General features: G+C 35.3%; 1 protein-coding gene across 2 annotated transcripts; it reads right to left on the bottom strand.

The window, feature by feature from the left end:
• On the bottom strand, positions 1 to 25258 carry LOC117334159 (neuroendocrine convertase 1-like). 2 transcript variants are annotated; one of them, XM_033893632.1, is made up of 15 exons: positions 24744 to 25258; positions 13168 to 13272; positions 11566 to 11697; positions 10814 to 10922; positions 9420 to 9457; positions 8970 to 9046; positions 8557 to 8645; positions 5685 to 5857; positions 4044 to 4256; positions 3739 to 3839; positions 2872 to 3111; positions 2156 to 2313; positions 1025 to 1158; positions 509 to 700; positions 1 to 175 (listed from the first exon to the last, which is right to left on the bottom strand). In XM_033893632.1, exons 1-15 carry the CDS (start codon positions 24906 to 24908, stop codon positions 29 to 31), a joined length of 2073 nt encoding a protein of 690 aa, XP_033749523.1. In that variant the 5' UTR covers positions 24909 to 25258; the 3' UTR covers positions 1 to 28. The 2 variants fall into 2 exon arrangements, with proteins under 2 accessions (XP_033749523.1, XP_033749522.1); XM_033893631.1 differs by having other exon boundaries at positions 1 to 178; positions 24744 to 25251.
• Between the last annotated feature and the right edge of the window lie 1545 nt (positions 25259 to 26803).

The following is a 26803-nucleotide window of genomic DNA, read 5'->3' on the forward strand; positions in this document are numbered from 1 at the left end:
TCACTGGAAAATAGATTTTTATTGACGCTTAGATTCCCAACTTCCAATTCAGTAACCGAATTTTATTCAGAAGGCTCTGGTATTTTCCCTGGTGCGTACCAAAGCTCTGGTGTACTGGTTGGTATGGCCCAAGGAACGACTTCGGCAATGATGGCTGATAGGGCCGAGGGAACGACTTCTGAAAGGTCAAAATATATAATTCGATGGTGACAATAACAATTCAATAATAATGCAATGCAATATATTATCGCTAGCGACAAGTGTTACACAGAAACTTAACTGGAGTTTCCCTCAGTAAGAAATGATCCTCGATTGCCCTTCCTGTGTGGCAGAAGGTATCGAACAAGCAGCAGTTGCTATGATATTGTTCTTTATCAGAATTTTGGGTTTATAGACTGATGTAAGGGCCATTAAATGTAAAGAGATAAATCCCAGACTATCTAATGGTTAAATACATACAGATTTGATAAACATGATTTTATTCAAAATGTAGCATTACGTTACTCACGTGTGTTTTCACGTGTGGTGCGTGGTGCACGGGTACCCCTTGATGTTTGGATGTTGTGACAGTGTGGGTGTTTAGAAAGTCCGTATCGTATATTCGAAGCCCACCAGCCCTTCGCCTGTGGTCCGGCATCTCCTTGGTTCCATGGAGGATAAGCTCAACGCCCTTCACCTTACCGTAATTACTACCGCTCTTCTGTCAACGATATCATTGGTTCAAGGTTAACAAGCGTATAATGCTTGATTTTGTAATTAGATATTGTTAGATGTTCGCATGGAAAACACAAAGACGTGTTAGATTGTATTCATGAGTAAAAGCAATAAACGTGAAAATCCACAAATATCGGACAATCAACAGAAGATGAATTCATGTTCTGTTTACTTATCATCTTAAACCATCTATCTGCTTGCTTGAAGTGTCCTAATTAGCAACACATTAAATTTGATATACAGCTACAATATCGGATAGCTTTATCTACGATAACATGCGTGTGTCTTATGTACAATCCTCATTGTGTACCTCATCCTTAATGGTAAGTGTCCAGAGACCAGTTGGGTCCTCTCCCCAGGATTGTACAGACATAAATGTCCAGTTCTGGAAACCTGCAGATGACCCATCCATTGATCTTTCAGACAGCAACATTGTTTCATTACCTACAAGGGTATGTACATAATGATGTAAATAAATACATTACGATACGACGAGCCCTTCGCCTGACATGCTTACTTTTTTATTTTAGCTTAGGGACCTGGTTTTGTTCCGACTTTAACAACAAGGCAGACATTTGATATATCGTACTTTACACGTTCTTTCAGCAGTCGCAAATTGTATATAAGAAGATGTCGGGCATAAATTTATATGAGGTGTTCAGCTTCTCTGTAAGAACTTTATGGAACCATATAGAAAGTTCAATGCATTTTTACCTAGCGTAGTTTTCTTCAATGTGCGATCAAAGTGGAAATTAAATGATAAAAAAACAGGCAAAACGTCTGTAATGCAGACCGGCTTTAGCAACAATATAATACAAATTTATCAAGGCTATCCTTTAGGGACAGTTTCCATAGGACAAACGATATACAGTAAACGATATGATGTACACGTATAAAATTGTAACACAAATGGCGATGGAAGACAACTTTCCGACTCGTACCCTGACCGGGCCTCGAGCTCACGATCTACGGCACCGAATCATATGCTAAAAAGTATAGCTAGAGATATCCACAGCTATACTGCTGCGACACATCCACGTTGTTAAAAAGAACGTTTCAATGGCGCAGTGATAGCCGGCCCGGTACACTGACATGGTCACAATACATAATCACTGAATACTGGCGACGTTCTCAGTCCAAAATTATACCAGACTTGCTTCAGTTTCTTAAACATAGGTTAAATCTTTTATATAAAAAATATATGTGTTACATAAAACACACGATTCTCCGTAGATACCGTGTGCTATCAAATAATCCAAACGGTCTACCTCAGACAAGAATATTTTGAGTTTGAAATTAGTAAGAGACTCATGATCTAAAGGGCTTGCATCGTTCACCACGAAAAAAAAACTTACAAAAGTTCATACCTTACGTGATCGAATTCGTCAATTCATTCACCACAAACAAATACAATTTAAAGTAAAATATAATGGACAATTACCACTTGGCGATGTTAGACTGATATGGAGAGCTCCACGTTTGGAATAGTCCATGGTGGTCCGCAGCTGAATATGTTCCAGGTATCTTATCTCATTAGCCTGTCCTCTACATCCGCTGGTAGTCATGTCGATATCTAATTTGTAGCCGCTGGAAAGTGGCCTAAAATAAAATGTGACGGTGTTATCTATCAATAGTTTTCTATAAAAAATGAACAGACAAAGAGACAAAGAAAACAATTTCTAAATATAAGTATAAATTGTTACTTTCTCTTGTATATACAAAAACGTATAAAAGCACGTGAGGAATGATAGTATATCGTGTAAAACTATAGTCGAAACTGCTCTATAGAGCTCATGCATATACCAGGTGTATTGCATATAAAAGTCAACTTTTGTATTACAAAAACCTGCATATCAAGACCACTTGTTTTGGTTGCAAATGTTACACTGCATTATTAGGGCCATGTGTAAACAAACGTATAAAGCCTTCAATGTGACCTTCGTATATAGGATTGAGTGTAATTTCATGTAATGCCTGAGTGATGCTTTCACTACGGTTTTTGTAAAGATATATTTATGTAGTTTATACAAAATTGGTAAGTACGTGTTATTGTTGGGAGGAGTTCAAACCTCTCTAGTTGACGTTTAGGTTTATTGCAGAAGACAATGAATACTCTTTAATGTTAGAAACACAAAATACTGTCTCGTGTTGACTCACTGAGGTAAGTTTGAGTTGGAATCCGAATGTACTGTACAGATGTATTTTTCCGGAACTGAGATCCATGTTCGTGGATTAGCTTCCTGCACCAAACTAGCGGCGTTTAACAGTCCAAACCCAAAAGCGTTGTTGACCCAGTATCCAGCACCATTTCTCTTCCACCCAGCGTTATGCTGGAGTGGGGAGTATTCCGATGTCCATGCTACTAGGTGCTGCATGTCTCTCCATGTCAAGTCTGGACTGAATTAATAGCAATATGTTATCATCATATGTACAAACAGTACAGGGAAGAATTTACCTATTTCGTCTTTCAGAAAAAAAACTAAGGAAAGCAAAAGTCTAGAGGGAAAATATGAAAATATACCGACAAAAACGTAATTAATATGGAACGATACACCAACTTAATAATTGAATCAGTTCAGAAGATTTAAACAATTGTGAATAAGGGTTTACTGTAAATGTGTTTCAGCGAATTCAAATTTGCGCGTATAATAAATCCTCGCATTCACAGTACTAGCCGTAGGAAACAGTACTAGCCGTAGGAAACAGTACTAGCCGTAGGAAACAGTATTAATCAACTGCGATTAGCGAAATTATAATTTAGCGAAAGTCCCTTAACACGAAAAGAGATAGAAAACCACTTATATGTTTAGGCTTACAGTATTTCTAAAGTGAACCATTGTTGGTAATACTTAAAAATATAGCAATTTAAAATGATCTCACAGCTTCATGTTGTACACGATAACAACGTAAGTTATATGAAGTAATTGAAACTACAAAACGTTAGTCGCGACAAAAGCGATATAGTAATAGACTAATTTACAACTTAAAGCTCTAATAAGCTGCTAGTAATCAATCTAGTCATACTTTGCCTCCAGAACAAGAGCGAAGATACCGGCTGCCAATGGAGCGGCTGCAGAAGTACCCGTATGTTGTACTGTACAGCCTCCATGTAAGTCTGCACTCGCCTGTCAAAATGATGTTTTTTTTTCAAATTTGTACTGATAGAAATAACGAAATGTGCAAACGTGCACATCAAAATGTGTGGTACCTGTAAGTAGCTTAATTAAGGCATTATGAAGGTATTACGTTATCAACGACATCACAAAGTATTGAAATGATGGGTATGAATTACTTAATAAAAATGACAAACAGAAAAATAATAAACATACCACACGTTCATCACCATATTCCCCACTGGAATATGTAGTTGCCATAGTGGAAGCACATTTCTCGGCATACCAAGGGGTCGTTTGGTGCTGCGATGCACTGCTGATGGAGAGCGAGTATATACTTCCGGTATAACCGTCACAGTCGCAGTTGTCACCTAAACGACCACCATTACCGGAAGCCCAAACATAGATGGCGCCTTTTCCATTACGACCCTGGATAATGTAAATAAATCAATCCATATCATGGTAATTTGAAAATACAGATACAGTTGCTTATTCAAACTATTTATAAATGTTACATATATAGCGAGTTGCTAGCAGTTATCCTATTTGTTTCTTTATATAACTGGTTATTGTTTTAATAAAGAAAAAAAAGAGAGGCAACAATTTTTTTTACTGATCCAAATGAGTAGCGTGTGTGCCCACCCCTGGCATCAGTAGCGTGTGTGCCCACCCCGGCATCAGTAGTGTGTGTGTCCACCCCCGGCATCAGTAGCGTGTGTGTCCACCCCGGCATCAGTAGCGTGTGTGCCCACCCCCGGCATCAGTAGCGTGTGTGCCCACCCCCGGCATCAGTAGCGTGTGTGTCCACCCCCGGCATCAGTAGCGTGTGTGTCCACCCCGGCATCAGTCGCTACTCTTACCCTTCTTAAAACTGACCACATCAAAGTGTTTATCGCCCTTCGAGGGATATTATTCCACTCCTGAATACGGGCCTGTGTGAATTGGGCGGCATTATATATGGAACGTTGGCGCGCTTCATAACCCTCATTTCTATCTCGTACCGCAAATGCTCAATTTGGGACATATCTGGACTGAATGGGGGCCAATCAAGACCTGGAACGTTGTTTTGAGCCAGAAAGTCACGACAAACCTTAGCAACAATCGGGCTCGCTTTGTCCTGCTGCAATGTAAGGTTACGTTGATGGATAAGAGGAATAACGTGTGGTCTCAAGACCTCACCCCGATATCATACTGCTGCTTTCCGTTACGAAAGCGACAGAACATCGCATACCACGACGTCGATAGGCACGTTGTCGTCCATTTGACATGTAAAACGTAAAGCGAGACTCGTCAGTGAACAGCACGCGTCTCCAACGGGCTACACGAAACCAATTAGGTGCATGCGCAAGCAACCACCGCATTTGATTTTGGCGTCGCCCCTGCGTAAGTGGCGGACCAACTTAGGGACGTCGTGGCCTTAAATGAAACTCCCACAACCGATTTCTAACCGTTCTTTGACACACTGGCCAACCATGACTGCCGGCAACTTGACGTGCCGTCTTCGTCACCGTCTGAAATCAGTTACGGAGGTGCGAGAGATATATGCCTCCATCTTGACGTCTCGACGTAATGTACGGGCGTCTGCTCCTGGGACGGGCAAGAGCGGATGCACGCTTTCTTGAAAAATCTGCTGAAAACATGCAGTGTCGAGCGAGGTCACCATTTTTTTTTTGCATAGTTCACAGATTTTACTCATTTTGACACAATGTGTCTAGAAGCTATATTAGAAAAAACAGACTTGCATTTCTTTTTTCCGCTAGTTTTTTTGGTAATCAGTTGCTTTGAAATTTTGTTTTCATGCAGAAATCATAGCAGCCCAAACAATTTATTAGTTGCCAATACAAAATCAGTACTGACCTCTTTGATACCAAGTTCGAATGCCCTCTGTGCCATTAATCCTGGCCCTTCCACTGTTGCTCCGTCATCGTTTGGTCCCCAAGACGCACTGTATATATCTATATATTTATGGTTAAAGGCAATAGCTTCTCCCTCCAGACTGTCTGTTACTCTTCCATCCAACATTCGTACGCCTACAAATCAGGAATAGCAACATGAAACAAACGATGAAGATTGATCGTAAATAAGCATTTAAACTATGAAACAAATTATCATTATTTTACATTTATATGGTAACTTTATTTTGACATGTAAAATGAAGCAGTGTTTGGTATATTAACAGAAAAATATAATGCCGAATATATTCTGGCGGATCTGGTTTCTGGTAACTATCAACATATCAATGAACTGTTTACAAGTGATTGTCATCCTCAACAATTTAGTACAGAGTGTCAATTGATCCGTCAAAATCAATTCTGTTTCCATGTATTCTGTTTTGATATAGCAAAAGTTAATGAGGTAAATATTTTGCGGTGGTCCCAATCGGAACTAGTTCCCGGTATCTAAGCTAGCATATGTATGCCTTGTAAGCGTAATGCAGTAAACACTTATATGCCTTTCTGTGCATATTTGCGCTATATTAGACAATATTTGTTGATATGTCTGGTGGCTACGTTCTGAGAATGTGACTTTCCGCAGATTTGACCTATATCTTGTATGGTAAGCGTCTTCGATGAGAAAGAAATCGCTTGTACTTGTAAAACATGGATTTATTGCCCTTGTACATTTTCAAGAGTCTCCGTACCAATCTATTTTTGTTCATATTTGCCTTCGCTTTATTAATTAATTATTTTTTGAGGTTCTGATGTGTTTAATAGTAGATAAACCTTGTTTACATGTGTAGGCAATAATCAGTTCAGATGTGTTGAAACTGTCACTCATATAACATTTAAGTTAAACACAATATCATGTCTAAAACAACAAAGAATATCGACATAATTACGACGCCATAATTCAAACATAAAATCAATTAAGCCAAGGCAAAACATAAACAAAATACAGATGTGCATGGAGACTCATGGAATAGTGCAAGGATAATAAGACCAGGTGCTTCGGAAGAGTAATCGACGACACCCGACATGTAAATATACAATGTAGGTCAAATGCGAGTGAAGTTACACTCTGAAATAGAGTTAGGATGATAACGAAACCACTGGGTGTATCAGCAACAAGCATCAAACACGTCTAGTTTCATATCGCACACGGACATATAATAATTCCAAATTAAATCATGATGCCGCTTCCTCTTGGTTTTCATCTTCATCGGTTTATTAATATAGGATTGGAATTGTTTGTTGTTTTATTGACCGCGAATATAGCAAAAATAAAACACCCGCAAATATTACCAACTACACAGTATAATTATGAAATTGATTCTCATACTCATATCTGATTGGCCTATTTGAGAATGGTATTTGAAAATGATGTCAGTTCACCTCTTTGCTTTATATTTTCTCTGTGTATTTGTTGGAGTCATTTTGGATAATATTCCACGCTCTGGTTCATATCATACCGTAAACTCCACCCTTATTGACTACCAGGTAAACATGTATAGGTTGTACACATATGTCATATTTACTAATAAAATTCATGTATAAATGTGCTATTCATCAATGTGTGCCTTTTTTAAATCCTTCATCATCATATGTTGTTTATTTTGCCGTTGGGTAACTTTCAGTACTAAGAGATATTGCGATTGCAACGTCCTGGTTAAAAGTTCATCGAATGTTTAATTTTATGCATCAATAATTCCCTACATGTATTGAAATACACTTTACATATGCCACTTTGATCAATGATAATGTACTGGCTGATTTACATGACTAGTGCAAAGTCCCTGGCCTGACTGCGAGTGTGGCAATGGGGAAATCAGGACGACGTTTACTACTATTAATATCGAATTTGATGTATGAGAAGTGTAATAACACTGGCTTTATGATCCGCGAGGCTTTTCAAGCCACTCGTAAAACATAGCGTTATTGCTCTGTGCTGAGTCTGAAACGGAGACTGGAAAAATATACACTTGTCACAAAGACAATCTTCCTCCTGGGATACATCATTTTGAATGGTCTAAAGATCATTCTTACTTTTGCAGAAAAACAGCAGACAACATGTTGATAAATTACAAGCAATGTTAAATACAGGTAGGCATATCCATTAGCTGTTGATCGTGAAGAGACCTGTAATTTTCTAATATAGGTATTGGGTATAACCTCTACGGAATAAACACTTCAGCTTGTGTTTACTACTCCCACACATAGCAGTAGTATCAAATAAAATGAAAGCAAACGATTGACGCCTTTAAAATGTATTCTTTGAAATATCGTTTTATTTAACTGAAGCAATATGTGAATAGGAATGAAGGAATTCAGGGAGGCCTCTTCTACAAATTAATTTCCTAGAAAATAATAATTTGATGATTGTCTGGCCTCTTATATTTGGGCTTCATTCACTTGGCATTCACAGTTAATATAATTTGTAACTGGAATCGACCTCTGGAAGTTTCCCATAAAAAGGTATATGCATCATATTAAGAATGCATCGATATAATTCAAAAGGAAATTCGTGCATTCAAATTTATTATTCACACTTTTTGAGAAATGAGAGAGTGAGTATATCTCTTTTTAAAAAAATCCCATACTCTACAATGTATATATCCATAGTAATAGGTCTCACGGCGCAATAATAATAAACTCATCGAGTGGCGATAATTTGTCAAAACCATGGTAATATTAAAAAATTGCCAATGTCATCACCATGCAGATTCGTCCTCCAGAAAGTATAGAAAAACAATTTTGAAGCTGTTCTTATTTCACCAATGATGATGTTATACCTCCGATCCTGGCGTTATAGGCCACACCGACACCACACAGGCTATTGTTAGCCACCATGGCGATCTCGCCAGCACATCGGGTGCCATGTCTGTAAGATATAAAACGCTAGAACATGTTCACTGTCAACATAACACAGAGCTTTCCGTCTACATAGTATTATTGTGTGAATCATTGTTATAATGGAACCATTATGCAGAAAGATTAATCAATTGCAAGCAAATTTTGTCTTAAGTTGTTTTTTTTGTAATTCTGTAAGACTTAATCAATTATTATTTTACAATCATGTTTCATAATCATCGAAATCAGATGGGTATGGACGTCCATTTATCTTATCGTTGTTTCATTAATTTTAATGCATTATTCATTTTTAATTGTTTACACTTTCGATAATACAGGCACACCATTTACATACTTGTTTTCGTTAGTATCGTCGTATCGTGGTTGGGGATCACGGTCATTACCATTCAAATCCGTACTCGCCATAGGATCCTGTGACAGTTTATAACGTATATGCAGTAAACATATAATGTTTGAGGTATTCTTCTTAATGATTTATAGGATAAAGATTAAGGTAGTTTGGTGTCATGCTTGTGCATTTAAATGAAGGTAGTTCTTGAATGAATGCATTCAGTTACATTTAGGTTACAATATACTTAGTGTCAACTAATGATTCCAGCACTAAATATACATGTTTAAACGTCCAATCCAGTAAACAATACAGTAACAATCTTGTAATTCATATTAAGAAAGAAAGACATGATTTACTAAACATCTACTTTACCTCAACGAGAAAATAGTTTGGAAAAGAAATACGCGAAGTGTACCTTCTTGATTGGATACTAGAAAACTGATGTATACTTACATAATTTTGTGCTAGGTCTGTATGATTGTGCTCAATACCTGTAGCAACAAATGTATCAATATTTGAATAATTGCAATAACTAGTAATTAAAGACGCATTTAGAATATTATTTTGTCTCTAATATTACCATTATCGCCAAAACAATGTCTTATATCTGCGTAATATATATAAGTAATTGATGATCTTCACGTATATCTTATTGCAATTTTTTAATAATATGCATGATTTTTTCGTAGTAGGGAATTCACTTTAGCATTCATCGTGATATCAAATATCTTCGTACGACGGATGATTGATATGTTGTCAGCCTCGTATTGAAGGAGGTACTCAAGGATGTTTTTTTTAAGTCATACAATTCTCTGACTATATAGAGCCGTGAACCCAAGGACTGTAGCACTCTAAAGTCAACAAGACAAGCGGCTTCTGCAAAATGGGCAAAATCGGTGAAAGAGCAGTGGTTCATTGTTTAACACCTAAAGATATCCATAATGATATGATAGCAACACTAGGGAATGATGCCCCTTCATATGCTACAGTGAAAAGATTGGTGGCGGGATTTAAGCGCGGTCGACAGAGCCTTGAGGATGACCCCCGTCCTGGAAAGAACAACATTCGAAATGGAAGCACCCTGACGCCCCCTCGCCAAAGAAGGTAAAACCTTTCAATCAGCAGGGAAGGTTGTGGCCTCGGTTTTCTTGGATACAGATGATGTTCTGTTGATAGATTATCTGTAAAAGGTGCAAGCAAATAATGGCACACACTATGCTTCACTTCTGAGGCAGTTACGGTTAAAATTAAACTTAACCGCCGCGGAAAGCTAACTTAAGGTGTGTTATTCCATCAGGCCGATGCTTCTGTTTACAAGTCTGTCATTGCCATGGCTGCCATTCACGATTGTGGCTTTAAATTGATTGAGCAGCCGCCTTATTCACCTGATCTCGCACCATCTGACTTTCATTAATTTCCAAAACAGCTATTTCAGGCACCCACTTTCAATTCGATGGTGACCTCATTCATGCAGTGGAAGACTAACTGAACAGCCAGAAAAAGGAGTTCTATAAAAGTAGCATTGAGGCCCTTAAACACCGATAACAAAATTGTATAGATACCGAACGGGATTATGTTGAAAAATAACACAATATGTCAGGCAAAATCCAAATCCTTCAATATGAGGCTTACAGTATTTCAATCAGCCCTGGCAGTTTTGCGCAATGGGCATTGTAAAAAAAAAAAATATTATGAAACCATGCAAATGCTCAGACTTCAACATGGATATGTACGTATTGTTTTACAAGAATTGCGAAACAAGTTATACCAACTTACGTTGATCAGAAATGTAAAAGTTAAATGAAATGTGCACGAAAGATGATTGTTTTATTGTAAATTGTGCATACCATCGTCTAGAACCGTGATGACAATTCCCTTCCCAGTGATGCCTTGGTTCCAGACTGGGATGACATGAAGGTCAAACTTTTGCTTTGTAAGGTCATGGACTTTATCTTTCTGTGAGTTATAGAGAACATATCCAATGAAATACACATTTGATTTAAAATATGATAGTTATTATTAAAATCACCAAGCAAAATTTCAATATATGAAAGCTTATTTTCAAAATATGTCCCATGGTTCCTGTATGTAAAGTGTAATGTAGATGCAAACATAGGTGATCGTTAATAATGTCTGATATCAATATTACATTTTACGTGAACAAATCCTAAATATACCTTCCCTAGGCATAATGGCAATGTTATACAGTGAAAACAGCATACCATATTTGGTATTGTTACCATGCTAGATTTCGTCGAGTTAACATATTTTACTTCACATTTGTTTACATTTATAACTAATCTATCAATAAATATACGATACAATGATATACTGTAAAGATATTGCTTGCGAGCCTTATTGACGATTCTTTATTTTACTGCCTACTTTTCCAGTCAATAACCGCAAGACCAAAACCTAGTTTTATTGCGTCATCCAAGAAGCGCTATTTTATCCAGAGAATACTTCAGTTAATATGCTCTACATGTACATCGATAATTGATAGGTAATCTAGATTTATTTTTAGCCTCTAATATTCCATTAATATTTTGGTAATTTAATGAGAAGTAAAGTAAATCGTCACATTGGACGCCGTACATACTATGTACCACTGTTTCGCCCACAGAGGATCATTGAATTCCATATGAATATACTGCCTTTCCTCTCTAGCTCGCTCTTCAATGATGCCACGTTTGCTTCTAGTTTTGGAAACCTGTTGTTCAGCCCAGTGTACCTACAGTATTATAAAGAACATCATATTGTACTCACTATAGTTATGCAAATAATATGGTATTCAACGAATCTTAATATTAAAATAGAATCAAGTTTTTACTTAAAATAATAGCAAATGCCATTAACAAAATATTGAATATACTGTATATTGAAATAAACTTGCAGATTATCACAGATAGAAATGAACCCGTGCAATAAATATGATATATATAGTAAATGCTATACTTATATTGCCAGATTTTAAATATCACCTCTTGCAATCGCCTATTTCATCATTAACGGATCAATTTTATGAAATGTTGATGGAATAAACTACGCCTACATATCGTGATAGATGTCATCGCAATAACACTATCGACATTGAAACTAAATTGACGTGCTGTTGTTGACAACAACAAAAACGATGACGTCACGTCAATTTGAAGAACATTTTTCACGTATGTAGGTATGTAACAGTAACCACTCATGATGCAATGACCGCACGGTTTATTCATAATAAGGTAACGTTTATACACACTCATTTGTTTGATCTTAACCGTATTTTCCATCCAAAGTCAATCTAAACGTTCGAATAGCATATTAATGTAATCATGTCACGTTGTGATTGATATAAATCTATATGCACGTACTAGTGGATAAAATAAATTGTCAATTATATTGCGACAGGTTGAATGGTAAAGTTTCATACATTGTTACAAGAGTAATGTTACTATGAATAATGTAGGGCAATGCAAGGTGATTGGCAATAGCTTGGATCTGATGATTCAAGAGTTATATCGGATGTAATGATTCCTGACAATGAAGTGATTTCTATTCTATCAAAGCTTAAATCCATAAGGCTATTCATTAATGCTGGGAACGGCGTTAATCCCGTCACCGGAAGTGAGATAAGCTCACGTGACAGACTTCGAATAGTCGCTGTTCATTTCAACATTACTTTGCATTTCATTTCCGTAGTTTCTGATAAAGGATAGCCATATCTCAATAATACATAATCCTAACATCGTTTGTATTCAGACTCTAGAAAGACGAGATCCGGTAGCACAACGTCATATGACTGACGTATGGGTGTGATAAACGCGGGAATTACTTCTCCCTAACTAGGTAGACTTTGTTAATATCGATTCCTGGAGGATTGACCAGAACGCGAGACAATAAATACATTCAAATGGACAGTTATACCTAAACAGCTGTAATATTACATATGCATGTCCCTTAAAGAAGACACATTGTCGGTTCGACCTGACATAACAATGTTACTACTTCCTGATAAACGATTTTTAAATATATGATATGATAATAAAAACACGATGTCCCATTCCCAGATGCTAAAAGGTTGACATCATAACCTTATGTTTAAGAACTGTTTTTCTTCCTGCGAATATCAAAGCAATAAGCTGTACGGTTGTTCGGCCAAATACATTTAGGGTTCTGTTGCCATGGATATGCTACATGTATATGTAATACTCACGCGGTTGTCCGTTTGGAGACGCCATGTGTGGTGATCAGCGCTACGCTTTGAACGACTGGGTACTTCCGCATGTGTTAAGAGGTAATGATCATTAAAAGGCTTGAGCTGGAAAAAACGCACACACACACACATTAAAGATTTTGTAACACAAACATAAAATATAAAAAGTCGTTAGATACAGTAGAGCCAGAAATCAATTGAACTTCAACATACAGCTACATTGTATTTCGTCATTCTGGGAGTCGTCAGTGATACCAAAGATCTATAATTGAAATATATTTGGACTGGGATAGACAGTAAAAGTTAAAATGATAAAATAATGAAAACCATGCTGAATTTATCTCGCCATAAATTAATTGGTGGTGATAGACACATGTTACCATTGTAGCATACATGTACTCCTGTTGGCCCAGATGGAAGCGCGGGGGTTTTACTGTGGGAGGAAAATGGCGTACCAAAGTGGAAAACCTATACGATCGGGTAGGTGAACCTGTACCCTTTTCACATCCAAACGCGAAATTTACCTCCTGCCGCCTAGGTGAAAGACAAGTGTGCCACTCTGTCACCCGGCCACCGTATATGTTACTTCAGTCAATCGGACAACATTTATATAGGACTGTATGTATGTATGTATTTCTCCGCTAACATATCGTAACACTAAGACATATATTCAAGGATGCAAATGAAGTGATACACAAGTATCATCTACGAATATCAGTCCAGCTTCTCCGTGGATGCTGTGACCACTGTTGCAGGCAATGTTGGAGAAAAACTACAGGGAAAAACCACCGTGCAATTGAGTGGACAGCAAACCCAGCATACATCGCCCCGAGTAAGAGAGGAACCCCTACAGAAGCGAGTGGTCAGCAGATCACGTTTGACTGCGTTTGGTGATTCCTAAAGGCTCATTATTTAGCGATCACGGCTACATGTCGAAATGTAAAGAAGCATATTATGCTAGATTTTGATTTAGTTGGTTAAATGTAGGAATCTATTCCAATTACTATACACTGCTATGAATTTATCAAAATAACTTTAATTTAGATATTATCATAGTAGTGTTATTCGTCAATGTCACATATATAAATGAATTACTAAAACGACAACTGAAATTCCATGTTATTATCGCTAACGTTTTCCTTTTTTTTTTATATCTATACACAATACACAAAGTGTTTCTCTTATTTGAACTTTATATATCTATATGAAATATATCAGCGATATGGTTTCATGTACATGTTAACTGAATCAATATCTATCACCTGCGACATTACCATAAGGAAAATTATGGTTTAGACGCATAGGTAACGCTCAAACGTTAACTTCCTCCTGTTTTATATCACCTTTATTAAATTGATACTGCTTTCCCTACCGTATCACAAAATCTATCATTGTAAACTGGAACAAGATAGATTGGTTTGCACGGATTTCAATTATAATACTTTGCGCCACAATCAATTCAAAGGTTTGATGGCTCGTTGTTCAATTAATAGCGTGTTGTAGATTAGTCTCGTATGGTCGGTAATGCATGTTGCGTCAATACAAATCATCAGTATTCCCCCTGAAAGGTCATAGTAGGCTTGTACGTGTTATACTGCAATGTCGTGCTTGACCTGATGAAAAAGGTGTATGGTGGTTTAATAATATTCAGATATTTTTCATGATTTGAAAAAAGTTTTCATTTAACCAAATCTGGAACGCTACGTCTGTTTTGCCATCACTTAAAACGAATGATAATACCTTAACCGTATCGATTAGTGCAAACAGCGATCTTGATTTGCTCCAGACGACAAATTAGGTTTGCAAAGGTAATAAGGAAAAATGTAAAATGAGTTCATTTGTACATTTTCCTAGTTATTTGAAAAGGGAGATCAATTAAAATAACACCAAAACATTTATGTTAAATTGTGTCCTGTGAGCACGCCATACGATCCAAACATTCATATGCTGTATACATGTAGTTGTTAACTTCGCCGTGTTAAGATATTATTGCTGTTTCCTCCTGGACTATTTCTCGGGTATTTTATTTCAAGCAGCAACAACACTATACAAACAAATTAATAAGTAAACATTCATAGAATCGATATTTAATCCAGGCATATTATATACATTGACAGAGATTATTATTCACTACACACATATTTCATTGATATTTATATTGCTTGTATTTAGAGAGATCGTTATTAATAGCGGGATTAAATCCCACGCAAAAATCACCACTTATACGTTTAATATCACCGAAATAATAATAATAATAATTTAAAAAAAAATGTATATTGCATCATTGTTGCGAGACATCAGTGACGTAATGTTTACACTGTGAAACATCCTTTGTTATTAACAACATTTTACCTCCAAACTACTACGGAAAAAGGATCAGACTAGATTATGTGTGACGTGTGACTGTATAGTGGCTGAATTAGGTATTATTAGACCATCACTCATACGTTATATCCATCTAGAGACTGGATCATTAGCGTGGGTAGGTTAATTAATTGTAACCACTTAACATTCCCTCTACGCCTGTAATATGTTTCCCATAGAAAACCCTCAATCGATGTTGGTCATTCTGACATCGAGAAGTTTGAGTTGAGTGACATAGCATATCGACCTGTTTTAACATGCTAGAAATCAATACATAGATACTAATGGTATTCAATCAGTAGTAAGTATCCTTCTTGTCAAAGCACAGACCGTTTCCTGTATTGATAGAGGTATTTGATGACTACTCACATTTACATGACAGGTAACTGCGGTAGAAAATAAAGATACTACACATTAAGTCATAAAGAGTTAAATTTGACAAAAGTGTATTTAATCAATATAGGCTATATGTGCTTGGCCTTCCAAAACACACATACGCACTCGCCACACGCATGCATGTCGCACGCACGGGAGGCCGTCCATAAATGACCTTAGCTGTTAATAGGACATTAAACAAGATAAACCAAACCAAACCGTTAAAGAGCATACACAATCTAGAAATTTCAAGAATTTTACGAAATTGTAAAGAATATAGGAAAGTAGATATGTATAGTGTGTCATTGTAAAACGTTACATCAGTGAAATAGTATGTCATTGTTAAACGTTACATCAGTGAAATAGTATGTCATTGTTACACGTTACATCAGTAAAATAGTATGTCATTGTTAAACGTTACATCAGTGAAATAGTATGTCATTGTTAAACGGTACATCAGTGAAATAGTATGTCATCGTTAAACGTTACATCAGTAAAACAGTATGTCATTGTTAAACGTTACATCAGTGAAATAGTATGTCATTGTTAAACGTTACATCAGTAAAACAGAATGTCATTGTTAAACGTTACATCAGTAAAACAGTATGTCATTGTTAACGTTACATCAGTAAAACAGTATGTCATTGTTAAACGTTTCATTGGGCTAATACATAAAAGTTGCCATCTTTCTTATTTTTTTATTTTTGTAGACGATATTATTTCAGTAAATCTTATAAAATTTGTATGGAAAATATTCTAATTGTATCTCGTTTTCGATAATCGGTTATTCACTGTAAAATATCATTATTATATTTAATTGGATGTAATCGTTCATATTTGTGTACATAATGAACCCAAAACGAAATAATTGATAAACAAATACAGATAGATATGTTCCATAATTGACAGAACTGCTATGTACACACTGCCCGGTAGAAAATCTTGGGAATGAACAACATTGGTTACAGCCTAGTAAGCAATGGCGACCATATACATCATTAGATATATGATTTCCAAACAGGGCATGGTGCGTCAGTAGTTTCCCAGAACGGCATGGGAAGGTGAAAGCTCCAGGCAATCCTTCCAGGAATCACATAACCATCACTTCATAGATTGACGTGCAAATAATAAGCAGGGCAACACAACGGATACAGCCAGAACTCGGCGATGTAGATGACACAAAATCGAAATGAAAGTCATATTGAAGTGTCATGAATTTCAAGAAGCTAAAACAATCTCTGGATCGTATATGACATCCGCCGTGACGTCTTATGACATCAATTGTCTAGGACGCTGTGGACATTGTCATAAACCTCACAGTATCTGGCTTAGTTAAAAAGGACAAGATAACTATTGTCGAATGACCTCAAACCAATATAGCTGTGGTAGTATTTTCAATACTATAATGGACGCTCTAAGTTAAGTTGATTTACCACGCTTTTGAAGTACGAATGATGTTTAGTTTTTACGGAATATAGAAAACGCGGAATAGTTCTAATAGTTGTTTTATCAATGTAGGCATTTCCAGAAACTGATGGTATCCTTAAAAGCGAAATAATTACAAATAATAAAATAAACTAGCGAGCATTGTAACATATTATATTATCAAATTGAAACTTTTTAAATAAGTTTAGTAACATTATATTATCTTTGGCTCGTTTGTGCGTACAGAACCTCCCCACACATCTGTTTTAATTTCCGGTAATGACTTTGATGCTTCCGACAGTTCATGGTTGACAGTTCTGTATCGATTGCCAGTTTGTTGTGTCCTATGATAGCGTATTGGTCATTGATATTCATCTAATGCTAATTACAACAAAGCACGACTACAGGTTTGATAGACATACACTGGCATTACCGAGAAAAACAAACATAGATGAACAAAATACCGTTATTACGCATTAAATGTAGCCGTTGTAAAAGCACAACTGATTTGTAATATACAATTATAGTCTATCACCTTTTTAGGTAATTTCAGTAAAGTCTTATCCCTATTTTAGCAGTTGCCCGCTATAAGTAGCAATACAAATAGGCGACGAATAATTTTCTCTCTTCATTGCAGTGAAGGTGCATTAAATTGTTGTCAACTTATCCTCGTGTTGCCCCGGATGACAGATTATGAGGGTAGAAAACTAAGTATCCGGTAATGTGAAAGGCGAGTGTGTTAATAATGCCCCAAACGACCACCCGATAGTAGCTTGCTACTGATTCGCTTAGAAAATTACATTGTAATCCCATAGTCTTTTCTTCGTTGCAAATCCTGACCCGAGATTCACGAAAATTTTTAATGAAATACATTGTCCATTAAAAGCATAATTCATATTATGTAGCAATTAAAAGGATGTTTTTTAGTTATAATTTCTCATAGAAAAATAAAATTGTAGAATTTAATGAAATTGTTATTAAATAATAATAAGTAAAGTTATTTAACACAAACACGTTGAAAAATCCTGGTTTTATTAGTTGATAGTAAATAATATCAGATGCCATGGTTACGCACTCATTGAGTCTACTAGGAAGAGAATTTTAATTCAATATTTCTTCTTATTTGAGGTTAAATATAATGTACCATGACATTATTTGCATATATTAAAGCTGAAATGTACGTGTATTACGCCCTCATGGCGATTATTAATGACGTCAATAACCCCATCTGACCTCAATACCCCATGATTTGCCTATGAATCGCGCCACGACGTCACGCGCGATAACATAACACCAATAGGTCAATTGAGTTCTACTTTACTTTGGTGGTAACTGACGTCATTTTCCCCCGTCACACTAAAATGTATTTCTGAAGAATGATGTACAAATATTATTGTTTATATATATATACTGGCTTTAGTTTTGCTCCTCTGCATCGCAAATCAAAAATTTTATACCCTTATCCTGTCTACAGTGTATATACCCTGTAAAATCCAGATGTTACATGTTTATACTGACGGTTCACCATAGAATATAAAGAGATGAGGGCATAGATTGGTAAAAATCGTCCAAATCTTTGTTAATTGTCTATATATGTTAACGTATTATATATGTAATTCAAACACCGTCCAATTTGTAAATATAGCCTGTCATATATATTTTATTTTGCACAAATATACCGTTGAGTCTGAAATACTAAATAAAAACAGCTTTGTCCATCTATACGCAGGTCTTACATTTTGTGACAGAATACGGTACAATACGTTTAGTTCCGTCGTTACCTTATAAGTCTACATGTATATCAGATTGTTGTAAAACATTACTAATTGTAACACCTTTTTGTCATCTTATCTGTGAAAGAAGTGCATTTTTTCGTATAAACAGTTATTTTTAAGGATGCTTTTATTTATTTTTATATGAATAATCAACGCTCTAATTGGTTATAAAGTGATATTTTTGTCAATGTGTGCCATACTCTGTTAAAGATCATCGTTGATCATACCAATTTACAGTATGACCCTCTTGTACCTATTAGATTTTATTTCTTTTGGTTTTAATTCTGATCATTTATCAAACAAATTGTCCTACATTTTTGTTTGTGATGACCGTACAAGATTGCCTTTATCTATATCGTAATCCCGACATAAATTTCTTTTTTTAATATGAAGCTATGTTAATTCTAAAACAAGATCACCATAAAGTTCGCTTGTGCCTTCTAAAACATGCATTTCACTTAAATACTATTGTGAATGACGGGATGAAGTGGAAACACATGTTTCATGACGATATATAATATTATATGGTATATTCACTTTACCATGGATGACATTGGATATCGACCTAAAAATGTAGGTATATGTAGTTCATTGATCATTTGCCTTACTTTGGACAGCTTGGTGTGAAATTAACATTCAAGGAAATACATTCATACATGAGTGTGTAATTTAATTATATCACAATGATATGCGTGCAACATCACATGCTCTTCATTGTACCATGTAGAATGCTACTAACATTTGGTTTTGTCACCTTATAAGGTGTCCATTAGTTAATAATTAAATGTTAACCTTTACTGACTACAATGCCCATTAGTTGATAATGCAATGTTAACTTTTACTGACTAAGATGTCCATTAGTTAATAATGCAATGTTAACCTATACTAAGATGTCCATTAGTTAATAATGCAATGTTGACCTATACTGACTAAGATGTACATTAGTTAATAATGCAATGTTAACCCATACTGACTAAGATGTCATTAGTTAATAATGCAATGTTAACCTATACTAAGATGTCCATTAGTTAATAATGCAATGCTAACTAATACTGACTAAGATGTCAATTAGTTAATAATGCAATGTTAACCTATACTGACAACAATGTCCATTAGTTAATAATTCAATGTTAACTAATACTGACTAAGATGTCAATTAGCTAATAATGCAACGTTAACCTATACTGACTAAGATGTCCATCAGTTAATAATGTAATGTTGACCTATACTGACTAAGATGTACATTAGTTAATAATGTAATGTTGACCTATACTGACTAAGATGTACATTAGTTAATAATGTAATGTAAACCCATACTGACTAAGATGTCCATTAGTTGATAATGCAATGTTAACTTTTACTGACTAAGATGTCCATTAGTTAATAATGCAATGTTAACCCATACTGACTAAGATGTCCATTAGTTAATAATGCAATGTTAACCTATACTGACAAAAATGTCCATTAGTTAATAATGCAATGTTGACCTATACTGACTAAGATGTCCATTAGTTAATAATGCAATGTTGACCTTTACTGACAACAATGTCCATTAGTTAATAATGCAATGTTAACTAATACTGACTAAGATGTCAATTAGTTAATAATGTAATGTTAATACGTTATGTATATACTGACTAAGATGTCCATTAGTTAATAAGGCAATGTTGACCTATACTGACTAAGATGCCCATTAGTTAATAATGCAATGTTAACCCATACTGACAAAGATGTCCATTAGTCAATAATGCAATGTTAACCTATACTAAGATGTCCATTAGTTAATAAGGCAATGTTAACCCATACTCTCTCTGTTGTTATCCTAATTCTGTCTATTAATCGATTTATGACAGGTGTTCATTTACAGGTACAATGTATATAGATAGGAGTGATAGTGTTATACTGGTCTTTGTGTAGTTATACATGTAGGTAATGTTCGTCCACACCAATATGTTACTGGTGATCCTAATAATTTAAGTATATGAAGGATAGCGTGGTACTATACTGAACTATAAACTGAAGTTTATCCTCACATGTAGGCATTGTTTAGGTATTATTTTAGAGATAAACATAGGTGTAACAGTACGGTTATTGTATCTGTTTATTTGTAAATAATGTTCTTCTTCGTCTCTGTATGACAACTGTTCTTTATATTTTGATTTTCAGGAACAATAAAAGGAGATATATGTATAGTTCGTAATTTCGTTTTCAGCTCAGTATTCTTGATAATTCTGGTCATTGAGTATACCACAACAATAAATTATATCGTAAATTATAAATATATATTTATATACGTAGAAAATGTATAGACTTATCGCCAGAATGTTTGGAAGTCGGTGTTGCGCGAAATTTAATACCTGCAAACTAGTTCCGTCTAGGACAAATCAAGCAAAATTAAATTTCTATGGTTCTGTTAGAAATGTCCCTATATACATGTACATGGTTGTAGGTATGATGGGTGCGACAGCGTGACATTTAACTATATTTAATGAATAGCCTCATAAATTAGCCTGCAACCGTTATCATGGGATGGCGAACAACAGGGAAGAGAAAGAAAGAGATACTCATCGCAATTACTGTAATGGCTGCTTCTTATCGACTTTGAATTTTTAATCAACGATCTGCCGAAAGCCAGTGTCATTATGGAGGAATGATACTAAGTATTTGATGATTTCAGATATGATGGATTACGTTTCAAATTGTCAATACATATTTACCAGAAAAAGTAGGAAAATCTTCATAGTAATGAGAAAATTTGTGGTCAAAACGTTAGCGATTAAGCAAGCAATGGTCATAATTATGAACAGATTTAAATCTCGATATAGCAGATTCGTATCTATTCTACAAAGAAAGGGCACAAGTGTGACATTAAATATCTTACTAGAAGTAAGAGTTAGGTGTGGTGATTTTATTGAGAGATAATGAGATGAACTGGCTCCGTCCTTGTTAAAAGTGAATTAACTAACTACCAGTTTCCCCAAAATCCATCGGTGTGAATAGGTTTCCTGATCCGTAACCTGTAAGTACTGCAGTACTTAACTTAGAAAATCGTAATCAAGCAACATTTTACCGTAAACGGGATGACATATGAATGCATTTTCCACTTTAAAAATATGTGAATTGGTGAGGTACGTATGTCCAATAAAGAAAGAAAAGAAGATCCTTCTGCATTTTCAATCTTATTAAAGAAATTTGATAATTTACTTCTGGGGGAAAAAAGGTGAAAATGGTTTAAAACATCATAATGCTTTATTGGAGAGCATTTCCGGATTCCGGGTGTGGTTAAACACTGTATTGTCATTTTAGAAACAAAGCAGGAATGAAACCACTTTAACAGATTTATTACAATCCCCAATCGTTAATTAAACGCATATGACATCTAGACTTAGTAGTTGATATGAACATAGAATTTATTGTTTTATTGTGAATATCATTGGAGGACAATTCAATGTCTATATTTATATTCTCTGTATTTTGTGGTATTTTTTGCAGGTTCTGATTTAATTAAAGGTAAAATAAATGATTTGTTATCGACAGCCATATGGACGTTTTATCAGGTCCTACTGGTCGTACACGTAGTGTGTTTAAAGTGAAATAACTGCCGCATCGTTCCGGTATGTGTCTGGAAGGAAACATTGTATTACATTGTATACAGATACATGTATAATATCGACTAAAAACGTCTGATATATATGTACTCCTTTCCTTTGTATCATGTTCGTTATTTTTGTATATATCACGACTAACACAGGTTTATTTTTTCTGTCTGACAAGTGATATAACGAGAATCAACCGTACCTTTGAAACACGTCATGCACAAAAACTAATTTTCCACACAAAAATATATCGTTTATAAGGCGAACGTCACCTACTCTTTCACACAAATGAGCAGTTAATAACTATAGGTCTTTTACTTTAAAATACCTTATCATTCTTGGTATTGACGTTGGAATGGACGTATTCTTCATTCAAGGCCTTTTTTATTTTATCTTATTCATTTATTTGTTTTATTTATAATATTATGCATACTTTGATGTGCATTATTGGAACTAACACTATTCTAATATCAGATCAAAAAATATGTTTCTGTAATTCAATATATGACTCTTAATTATCATCTTTGATGTCTCCAATATACCCGTAATTTGTCAGAATTAAAACATATATACTGTATTACATTATGTCTTCATGTTATAGACGTTTTTACAAAGAGTTAATCACACACAGTATGGTGCTTTTATATTCTAATATCAACTTTTCTGTTTCCAAGCCTGTAACAATATTCTCTAATCTGAATCACAAGAAAAGTAATGCAGTCACAATACGTTCTCATCTCCATTGACCCTTTTATGCGTAATCATTTACCTGCTCAATTAAGAACAACTAGACAACGTTCACTGATAGGATTTGTGAAACAAAGCTTCATTGCTGATACATAGATCCTACAAAGTCAATGTCGAATGAATACCACAACATGTGCGGTCTTATTTCCATGGTTTGATTAAATGACTCCGAAAAGTGAAATTGTCTCTGCTAATAACTGCATCACTTTCTTAGTTTCACACCAAAACCTCTTCCTCTTAACAAGTGTCGATGATGCCTGCGTCTTCTACCCTACATTCTGGTTTGTATATCACATTACCTAAAGGTATTGTACGTTATATTGTTTATTTACATGTATTATACTATACACCTGTTTCGTTCGCTACGTAAGGGTTTTGTATTGATATATTTTATAGTATGATAATTATTTTTGTATTGATATATTCATTCTAGTCTTATATGTTTGTTCTTTAATATATCATATATTAAATGTTTACTTTGCATGTTATCTTGTTAATGTCTCACACATTATGTGAACTACCTGATTTAATGCTTCGGTTACATTAAACCTCTTATGATGAATCCAATAGATATAAGCATCCAAGAAATTTCATATCTTATATTTCTTTGTATTACAAGTATTCAGTAGAACCTAGGCATGTGTTGATGACCTTTTGATACAATACTGTCATCTTTCACCTCTGAAACTGTACATACAATTGCCACAGTTAACAACCTGTATACATGTGTGTCTATGTACCTATACAACAGGTGTTGGTTATCTTATCCTCCCATCTAATGAGCGTTACAATTAGCCGATCGATACTTTAATGGAAGGTAACTTTCCGGTAGACACTACGACAGTTCAGTGTTGTATCACAATGACTTAAGTTGATATTATACATACTAACTACTGCAACATATTATATACACAATACACATGGATGTGGCACTTTGCAAATGCTAGCTCTGACATTTTATAACTACACTGTAATTACATGGGTGATTTGGGAAATTGTTGCTTGATATGTAAATTGCGAGGACAATTTTAGCCAAGTTTCATGACTGGTATAAGCGTTGGCTACAACTATATGAAACAGATGTTTGCTTCCAGTTAGATGAAATATTTTTGTTCGGCAATATCAAAAATGAAATCATTTATGAAGATTGGAATCTTTGCTATGGCTTAGCAATTTATGAAATTTACGCTTGGATAAATTTGATTAAAGTTTTATTGTCGATAACACTATTGTTGTCGAGAATGGTTTAAATTCTATAAATTCATTTAAATTTTTTTCTGGACGGGTAACGTACCTCTTTCACTACTTCGTATCCATGATGTCTGGCGACTCGCTGAACTTCATCACGCCCTCCTGTAACTTTCACAGCCCATTCATTCAGATAATGACTTTCAGCGTTGACATTGTAGACATAAAGGACGAACAAATAGACAGAAGAAAGTATAATTCCTTCTCTCATAATACACGAATCTCCACACAGGATCGAAATTCGAAAAGAGAAATTAAGATTTTTGAACTTAATCACGTCATATGGAAGAAAGTCTAAACACAGAAAATCTCTATTTAGCTCCTGATTGGTGAATGGCTGTACTGACCAAGGAAAGTATCCTAATCTTCTGTCACCTCGCCATATCAGTAGTCGGGGTCGGTATTAGATAATAATACCGCACGAAACACGACTTCAGTGAGAAAGTAGTACTCGTTCACAGCTGTCACAGAATGAAAGTACTGATAGAATGAGACAAACCTCTATACCAGTACTATCAATACACACATATATGTATTCGATGTCATTTCCAACCGCCCGCTCATTCGGTCGTGTGCATAATACGCGCATTACACGATCTAATGGTATACCTCTTCCTAAGCCCCAGACCTAATCAGAGCCGTAACACTGGCGTGTGAGCAATGAATGGAAATCTGGACACATTAAAATATTTGTGGAAATATCAATTTAGCAAAATAATGTACAACTTGTCCATATTATTAATAGGCCTTTTAGAAACAATTGACTGGCTTAGATTGGTCCCCGATGGATAATCGACAACACAAAGCCATGGCCTTCATTAATTGTCGCCGGCTGATGAGATTTTCTGACGTACTGAATTCTGAATCTAGCCTTAACAGGATAGAATACAAACTACTTTATTGGACGTTGAAGAGGATAAGCATAATTTCAATAAAGCCTGTGGAAGCATTCATTATAAGGCTTTAACATAATTGTTTGGATAGGTTTGTGACATTTTCTTTAAAGGCGTCTTTGGAGAGGGGATAGTATTAGATTCCAAGTAACAGCTGCTAAAATATGTGTTCATCATGATGTATTTAATGACCAATCAAAAGGTCACAAAATATATATCAGAAAAGGACATTAAATACGTTGGCGATAACGAAACGATTAAACGATATTTAGAGTTAAATACTAATTATTAGAAAATACCTATCGGATCATTAGCCTACGAAATCTATAGACACGAGTCCATATTTAGAGTAATGAAATAGCTGAAGTTCTTCTTTCTTGATTATTTTCTGCACACACAACACATGCCTTATAGAATAAAATGCCCTTTATAGTGTTTTTAATAACTATCAACATATTTAGGATGCCCCGTTGTTTGCCATTTCAGCGGGCGACAGCATATGATAGCGAAGACAAACATCAAATTAGGTTATCCTAAGGAGATCTAGGACAGTTTGTTTGGTTTTTTTTTTTTTTAACGTCCTATTAACAGCCAGGGTCATTTAAGGACGTGCCAGGTTTTGGAGGTGGAGGAAAGCCGGAGTACCCGGAGAAAAACCACCGGCCTACGGTCAGTACCTGGCAACTGCCCCACGTAGGTTTCGAACTCGCAACCCAGTGGTGGAGGCTGCGAGTTCGAAACCTACGTGGGACAGTTTCATGTCCTGACGTTGGTGTAATAAAGTATCGTTAAGTGAAAATCACATATCCTTTTAAAAGATACTGCATTATATTGATAGATGCTGAACTGAAATCGGAAACAAATGAGACGGTTACCGTCTGAAAAGCCTTTGTGATATTGCTACTGTACAAAGTACAAGTAAACGCTTATAAAGATCGGATTACACTATGTTAAGAACAACTAAACACCAATTAATAAATTAATAATTGAAACATGGACATGGAATAATGTTGCATGAGAAAATAGAATTTGCATATTTAATAATGGTAAGGTTCAAACCCAATCTAATTGAAATTAGTATTGTATCGTAGAGAAGCGTAAATTACAAGTCTAATTTTAAATAAATTACGTTCGAGACGAGTTTCACTATTTGTACTTTATTTACCAGTAAAATAAAGTTTTATTTAAGAGATTATTTCTCTTCGAGAATAAA

Source organism: Pecten maximus, chromosome 9, assembly GCF_902652985.1.
Source record: "Pecten maximus chromosome 9, xPecMax1.1, whole genome shotgun sequence".
Classification (NCBI taxonomy): Eukaryota; Metazoa; Mollusca; class Bivalvia; order Pectinida; family Pectinidae; genus Pecten; species Pecten maximus.